General features: G+C 48.6%; 1 protein-coding gene across 1 annotated transcript in view; it reads left to right on the forward strand.

Moving 5' to 3' along the window:
• Positions 1 to 5,533, forward strand: part of STAB2 (stabilin 2) — a 159,833-nt gene extending 154,300 nt beyond the window's left edge. Inside the window, exons 68-69 of the mRNA XM_007454272.1 lie at positions 560 to 676; positions 5,483 to 5,533. Coding sequence (XP_007454334.1) covers positions 560 to 676; positions 5,483 to 5,533 — 168 coding nt within the window. The remainder of the gene's footprint in view (positions 1 to 559; positions 677 to 5,482) is intronic.
• The last annotated feature ends 2,962 nt before the right edge of the window (positions 5,534 to 8,495 follow it).

The following is an 8,495-nucleotide window of genomic DNA, read 5'->3' on the forward strand; positions in this document are numbered from 1 at the left end:
GAACCCACATCCAGGTCAGCGGGTCTTGGCTGATTGTGGGGTGACCCTGGGGAGACACTGGGGACCAGGTTTACCAGCAGCCCCCAAGCAGTAGGTCACTTCCTTCTGGCAGATAACCTGTGTATTTATCAGCACCATATACATGATTTATAAAACATCACATCTAGCAAAAGTGCACATGCTGTATGATTCCTTTTATGCTTAGTTCAAGGACAGGCAAAACCACTCCAGGTGACAGGAGTCAGAATAGCAGTTACCCTGGGTGGGACCGGATATTGGTGGGCGAGGGGCATGAGGGCACTTCCTTGGGGGGATGGAGATGCCCTATATGCTGACTTGGGTGGTGGTCATACCTGGGGGGACGTATTAAGAAGTCGTTGAACTGAACATTTAAGATTGGTGCATGATAGTATATGTAAGTCAGATCTCAATAAAAGGAAAAGGAAAAAGCTCCCGGAGGTGGGCGGGGGGGTGGCTTGCTTTACCCCCCAGTTTTGATGAGACGCTCCTGCCTCGGGGACTTGGTGGTGCTCAGCCCTGTGCCTGTCTTTCCGAGCAGTCGGAAGAGGATATCGACGTGGCAGCTCTCGGCAAGCAGCAGCCCGAGAGTATCTCGAACCCCATGTACGAGAACACAGCCTCAGCAACCCCAGAACCTTCCTACGACCCCTTCATGGTGAGTGTGTGCTTTTATCTAGGAACAGGTTCAGTTGGGGTGCAGGGGAACGATGTCTTTTAGCAAATCTCAGTGGAAAGCTCTGCACCAAGAAATCTCACTACTAGAACGTGTCTCCCGGCAACAAGCCTAAAATCGAGTGCTGTGAGCTGGGTGAAGCCATGTAGTTGTGTAGCAATCTGAGCTCTCTTGGGTGGACGGCAGAGGCATCCAACAGTTAGAGGCAGGGGAGAACTAGGGGTTGCCCAACTCCTACCTCGTGACCAGGTGAGAGGTCACAAGGAGAAGAAATCTTGGGCCAAATTCTGCCACAAACATTGAAGAGGCAGCAGGCGCGAAGTTAAGACCTAACCCTGCTTCTACATTTGCACTGTTGTCAGAGCTGCTGCTTTTTGCTTTAGGAGCTACGCTTCTTTGATAAGGTCTTTTATATCTAGGGGAGCATATTCTGCTCTGGTCTTCCAGGAAAGGACCACTTGTTTCTAGAGTTAGTGACGCTTGAGCTTAGACGGAGCCTCCACCGACGTTAACCCCATGGCAGGGCACCCCATTCACACTGAATGTGGAAGATGCCGCCCTGCCTGTAATTCATTACCAGGTCTGGACTGAGAAGCTAGGAGGGAGATAAGAGAAAATGTATATTGGTCTCTGCCCCAGAGCTCATAAACCCTTGTAATTTCCTAAGTGATAAGAACACTAGGGGCATCTTCTGTTCTGATGAGGATCTTCTGGGTGGGCTCCTGGATGGGGGCTGGTCCCCAGAAAGACAAGCCATGATTAGGTTGGAATTCTCAGCCCCACCCTTCACCCTTAAAAGAGAAGAGAGGGGCTAGAAACAGAGCTAATAATCAATCATACCCATGTGAGGAAGCCTCAAAAAAACCTGTGTGTGTGTGTGTGTGTGTGTGTGTGTGTATCTGTTGTAGATTTCTGGTTTGTGGTTACCATGAGGTTTTGATATAGCAGTCCATATATAAACAAGATTGTTTTAAGTTGCTGGTCTTTTAAATGCATTTCCCGTATCCTGCATTTGTACTCTCCTCATAATTGCTGGTTTTGATAATCATATTTGTATGCAGATGATTTCCTACCTTTACTGTATGTTTGCCTTTACTGGTGAGTTTTTCCATTCATAATTTTCTTGTTTCTAGTTGTGGCCTTTTCTCTTCCATTTAGAGAAGTTCCTTTAGCATTTGTTGCAAAGCTGGTCTGGTGGTGCTGAATACTCTTAGCTTTTGCCTGTCTGCAAAGCTTTTGATTTCTCCATCGAATCTGAATGAGATCCTCGCTGGGTAGAGTAATCTTGGTTGTAGGTTCTTCCCTTTCAACCCTTTAAATATATCATGCCACTCCCTTCTGGCCTGAAGAGTTTCTGCTGAGAAATCAGCTGATAACCTTATGGGGATTCCCTTGTATGTTATTTGTTGCTTTTCCCTTGTTGCTTTTAATATTTTTTCTTTGTCTTTAATTTTTGTCGATTTGATTACTATGTGTCTCGGCATGTTCCTCCTTGGGTTTATCCTGTATGGGACTCCCTGCGCTTCCTGGACTTGGGTGACTGTTTCCTTTCCCATGTTAGGGGATTTTTTCAGCTATTATCTCTTTCAATATTTTCTCAGGTCCTTTCTCTCTCTTCTTCTTCTTCTGGGACCCCATCATGCAAATGTTGGTGCATTTAATGTCCCAGAGGCCTCTTAGACTGTCCTCATTTCCTTTCATTTTTCTTTATTTTGTTCTGCAGCAGTGAATTCCACCATTCTGTCTTCCAGCCCACTTAACCGTTCTTCTGCCTCAGTTATTCTGCTAGTGATCCCTCCTAGTGTGTATTTCATTGCAGTTACTGTGTTGTTCATCTCTGTTTGTTTGCTCTTTAGTTCTTCTAGGTCCTTGTTAAACATTTCTTGTATCTTCTCAATCTGTGCCTCCATTCTTTTTCTGAGATCTTGGATCATCTTTACTATTATTATTCTGGATTCTTTTTCAGGTAGGTTGCCTCTCCCCACTTCACCTGATTGTTCTTCTGGGGGTTTTATCTTGTTCCTTCATCTGGGACACATTCCTCTGCTGTCTCATTTTGTCTTACTTTGGGTGATCGCTGTTTCCATTCCGCAGGCTGCAGGGTTGTAGTTCTTCTTGCTTCTGCTGTCTGGCCCCTGGTGGGTGAGGCTGTGCAGGCTTCCTGGTGGAAGGGACTGGTTCCTGCCTACCGGTGGGTGGAGCTGGGTCTTGTCCCACTGGTGGCTGCGGCCATGTCAGAGGGTGCGTTTATCAGGCAGCTGTGCACTCAGGAAGGCTTTAAGCAGCCTGTCTGCTGATGGGTGGGGCTGTATTCCCACCCTCTGGGTTGTCGGGCCAGAGGCATCCCAGCACTGGAGCTTACAGGCTGTTGGGTGGCGCCATGTCTGGGTTGAGAAAATGGCAGCCTCCAAGAAGGCTCCCACCAATGAATACTCCCTAGAACTACCACCGCCAGTATCTTGTCCCCGCAGTGAGCCACAGCCGCCTCCCACCTCCTCAGGTGACCCTCCAATCCCAGAAGGTAGGTCTGGCCCAGGCTCCTATGAGGTCACGGTGTTTCCCCCTGGGTCCTGTGTGCACCCTCCAAGCGTGGAGTTTGTTTCCCCCAGTCCTGTGGAATTCCTGCGATCAAACCCTGCGGGGCTTCAAAGCCAGTTTCTCTGGGGGCTCCTCCTCCCATTGCCAGACCCCCAGGCTGGGGAGCCTGATGTGGGGCTCAGAACTTGCACTCCTGTGAGAGAACCTCTGCTATATAATTATATTCCAGCTTGTGGTTCACCCCCCCGGCAGGTATGGGATTTGATTTTATCGCAAACGTGCCCCTCCTACCGTCTCATTGTGGCTTCTTCTTTGTCTTTGGACGTAGGATATCTTTTTTGGTAGGTTCCAGTGTTTCTTTGTCAATGGTTGTTCAGCAGTTAGTTGCGATTTTGGTGTTTTCATAAGAAGAAGTGAGCTCACATCCTTCTACTCCCATCATCATCCATAAAGTCCCAATAGTAGGGGATTCGGAGAGCTTACACGGTGGTGAACACATCCACATTGGGAGGGTGACGCACCCCAACTCCACGGGGCAGGAGCTGTATTGAATTTCTGTAAGTTGGCACTGAAACATTACAGTACTTTATTGCACCATCGTAAGCGTGCAGAGTGCAACATTTGTTACTATTTTTCTGCAGTGAACCAAATGCAAATATCCCATGGTTCTTAGTGCCTGTGGTAGATTTAATATGACTGCAATATTGAAAAATAACCAGATCATAAATCCTGTTTTTCCAATCAAACCCATGTAAAAGTTTCCAGTCCAAATTGCAAGGGCAAGTTCAGCTAGACTGCGTCTACTAATAGTCTATTTCTGTAAGCCTTGTGATATTGAAATCAACCTCATTTTAAAAGCAAGGGGGAAAAATTACACATCCTGTTCAATGCTCTCCATGCCTTCTCAGCCGTCTGGCCTCTTCTCAGGGCTCCGTGAGCCCCGTGCATGAAAGACTCACCGGAGGCAGGTGAGAGGGTATCCCAGTTGCAGGGTTCAGCTCAACCCTTCTCATTCAACCAGGTGGCAAAAATGTTCCAGTTATGGGAATCCCAAGCTGAGGATACCAGCCCCAAGTGTGCTTGATTCTCATGCCTTTTATACTGAGGGAGCGGGCATTGCCTATAGACTATCTGGAGTCAATCTAGACAGCGTGAACATCCATGATGCGAATTAACAAAACTTCAGTGCTGATCAGAGCCGCAGGCAGCAGACGGTTCAGAGTGGCTGCCTCTGGACTGTGGCTTCTGATTAGACCCTAGTTCAGGATGAATTTTCAACTGGAAAGTGTCTTTTTTTTTGTAATCAATCAGAGTAACAGCCACCTTTTGTGGGGGTGCTTTTTTAGTCTTCCTTAATGTAGTATCTAATTTAATCCTCACACCGCCCTGTCAGGTAAATATTACTAGGATTCTTTATAGATGAGGAAACTACAGCACAGTTCAAATGATTTGTCCAGGGCCACACACCTTCAAACAAACAAACAGCAGAGACTGCACCCAGAACGGGGCCCTAGCCTCCATGCCATGAGCCGTGGGACAGCAGTGTGAAGCCATGCTCGCTCGCAACGCGTGTGTCCACGGGGCACTGGGGGAGGAATCACGTTTTAGGCTGCAGGGGCGGAAGAAGCTCTCCTTGACCCTCCTGAGACCCCTCGCTGGGCCTGAAAAGTAAACTGATAAAGACAGACGCACAGGACAAAAGCAGGTACATTTTTTTGAATGTTTCCCTGTACGTGGGAGCCTTCAGGAGAAAACAGAGACCCAAAGGAGGGACCAGAAGAGGAAGCTTTTGTACCTTTTAGACAACGGATGATGTGTGAGGAACTGACAAGAGAAAGAGGTTTGGCGCCAGGGGCAGTGAATGGTGACCAGTCACTAGGAAGATAAGGGTTAGTGAACAAGGTTGGTTTGTACAGATTTTAGTCCCCCAATTCCCCATCTGTGGTGGTGTCTTCTTTCCTCCTGGTACAGGGAGGGCATCTTTCACATGGGAATTCTGTTACCTGTTTCAGGAAAGAAAGGCAAGGGGGTAGGGCAAGGGCGTCGGAGTGACCCTCCTGCTTCTGCCATTTTTTAAAAATTCCTTCAGTTTAAGACATTTAATGTTGCCAAGGTGCTTCGTTTGGGGGTAGCGTGTCCTGAACCCCATCAAGGCCTCAGACCAGTAGCCATAAGAATGCTCGACCCGGAAGGATTCACAAGCAGGAGGCCTGCGCCCTCCGTGTGGCTCACAGACCCTCTCATTTCCAGGACCCTGAAGACCAGCAGCTGGACAGCATTGACCCCCTGGGGGCACTGTGAGGGCCGGACCTGCCCCAGCCAGACATCACCCGCCGCCTCCTGGGCCCCTGGCGCTGCCTCAGAGAGGCCGTCAACTGTGAATCCTCAGCCCCAGTTGCCTGTGGGAAAAATAAGGTCCTTCAACATTTCAGAGTTTGAAACACTCAAGCCGTACCTCGTCTCTTTGGTTGATCTGGGGGATTATTCTGTTTCTGTGGGTGAGGGACCATGTTAAATCCACCCACCAACCCACGGAGACTGCTCCCTCCCTGACTCTCTTCTGTCCTTTAGTGGCCAACACTCTGGTGACCTTGTCTTATTTCCCTATTAGACTGTAAGCTCCCAAAGGCAGGGACCTCCCTCATCCGTCTTTATATCTCAGCACCCAGCACGGTGTCTGGCACGTGAAATGTGCTGACGCATTGGTTACAGAATAGAAATAAAGTCAATGGAACAGATCCAGTGTTTTGGGAAACAAAACGACTGTTAGCCATAGGAGGGGTCAAACTTCGAAGGTAAAACCGACTTGTTTGGGCTTCTTAGGGCCTTTTCAATTAGCCAGCGTCTGCCTTATGAACGCTTCTTCCTTAATTCTGTTTTGTTTGCTTCTGTGAAGACATGAGAACCACGTTGAGATACCACTTCACACCCACTAGGATGGCCATCCTCAAAAGCACAGACAGTAACAGGTATTGGCAAGGATGTGGAGAAACTGGATCCCTCCTAATTTGCTGGTGGGAATGTAAAATGGTGCCCCCACTGTGGAAGACAGTTTGGCAGTTCCTCAAAAAGTTAAACACAGAATTACCCTGTGATCCAGAAATTCCACTCCTAGGTACAGACCCAGGAGAAATGAAAACATGTCCACACAACAAATTATAGAGGTAGGTACATAGTAGCATTATTCACAACAGCCAAAACGTGGAAACAACCCAGACGTCTACCAACTTATGAATGGATGACCAGTGTGTCTAGCCACACCATGAAATAGCATTTCACCCTAAAAGGGAACTTAGTACTGATACATGCAACACCACGGATGAACCTTGAAAACATGATGCTCAGTGAAAGAAACCAGACACGAAAGACCACATGCCGTATGATTCTATCTACATGGAAACGTCCAGAATCGGCAAATTCACAGAGACAGTAAAGGTGAGTGAGTGGTTGCCAGCTAGGGACCGGGGTAACTGCTAAGAGGTACGGGGTTTCTTCTGGGGGTCTGAAAATGTTCTGGAATTCTGCACAAGTGATGTGTAGGCTCAGGCCAGTTCTTCACCGTGCAGGACTCTGCAAGGCAGGATGTCCACCACACCCTCAGAAGGCCCGACGTGGCCTCGCCATCACTGTGACAACCGGGCGCCCTCCAGCCCACCCACCACCCATTTCCGAGCTGTCCCTGGAGGCGGCACTGGCCGTGCTCAGGAGCCACTGCTGGGGATGGAGAAGCCCCGCTCTGGGCTGAGCAGACCTCAGACTCGCCTCCTCCATGGCCCTCGCAAAACCCAAACGACCTGGTTCCACGTCTCGTCAGGCTTTTTGCCGAGCCAAGTCCAAAGTCCAGAAGCCCCAGGGTCTCAGAAGCTTTCTCACAACTCTAGGAAAGGGAAGAGGCCCCCGTGGCAGGCACAGGAACGACTCACCACCTCCTCTCGGACAACGTGCGGTGATGAGGGCAACGCCAGGTTTCCAGAAACTCGCTCTCCAAAGGAACGTGGGACCGATTCGCTAGTGAGTCCACCAACTCCACCGTCAGAGGGACAGAGAGGCACGTGATTAAGAGGAGAAACAGCAGGTATCCGTGGGAGGAGTGAATGAGATGAAGTTCCTGGCACAACGAGAGGTCAAGGACGTTAAGTTGAAACACACACACAATTCAGTTTTTTTAGAAGGCTCTTCAAAATATAAATTTATCCAAAACCCAGCAGGGAATTGACTTCACAGCATGCACTCCTAATTCGGTATTAGGCAGTATTTTCTTCCCTTAAAAACACTGCTTCCAACTTCCAGCTTTCCTGGTAATTTGACTGCAGACAAACAGGTGGCTCACTGTCATCTCCTTGTTCTCAAGGAGGGAACAGTGTATGAGAGACAGAAATTCCAGGTGGGTTACCTGCTGCCCACCTAAGGCCAAACGCATACCAATTTTCCTTCCGTGGCTTAATTACACACGGTCCTCAAGCTCTGAAAACAAGCAAGTGTGCTTTGCTGGGGGTGGGAGAACAACGGTGGTGAGAAATGAACCATAAATCTTTCACCCTTGCTCTCAGGGACACTCTTTTTGGGGTACATTAGAATGTGATACGGCTTTGCCACTGACTGAAGCACACAAAACAGATGACTTAGAAGAAACTGGACAATACAATTCAAACTTTTATTTGGCAACAAGTTCAAAGTCATGGAACATAAAATCAACATTTAGAATAAATAGCAAATTCACATTCAGAATAAACAGTAAGTCTATCTAATTTGCATTCATTGTGCCTGAAATTAATTAAACAGGCACAATCTGTCATTCTACTAAAAAAACAGTTTCCTAAGTCAGAGTTCAAGCCTGCAGTATAGAAAAGTACAGAGCACTGCTGTGGGTTGCTTCCTTGGAGAGCAGACACTGAGATGGGGACTGTCCTTGGGATCAACACCCGGGAAGGGGAGAGGGGATAGGAAGGGAGCCGGGCTGCAGTGCAGACAGAGAGGCCTCAGCTGTGTGCCCTCCCCCCAGCTCTGGAGCTGAAAGGCCTTCAGAGCTGCTCCAGGGAGGGAGCTTGACCACATCCTCATCCGAGGCAGGACTTTTCAGCAGGGGAAGCTCCCAAAATGGACTGACAGCTGCGGACTGCGGACGGTAAGCCAGCAGCACACCCAGCAGTTGCGGGGATTAAGTCCTTCGGTCCCGAAGGGTCTTCTGGGCATCCAAGCCCATCACACGCTACTAGCACAATCACAGATGAGTGCAACGAGAGGTATATTCAATGAATGCCGA

This window comes from Lipotes vexillifer, unplaced genomic scaffold, assembly GCF_000442215.2.
Source record: "Lipotes vexillifer unplaced genomic scaffold, Lipotes_vexillifer_v1.1 scaffold492, whole genome shotgun sequence".
Taxonomy (NCBI): domain Eukaryota; kingdom Metazoa; phylum Chordata; class Mammalia; order Artiodactyla; family Lipotidae; genus Lipotes; species Lipotes vexillifer.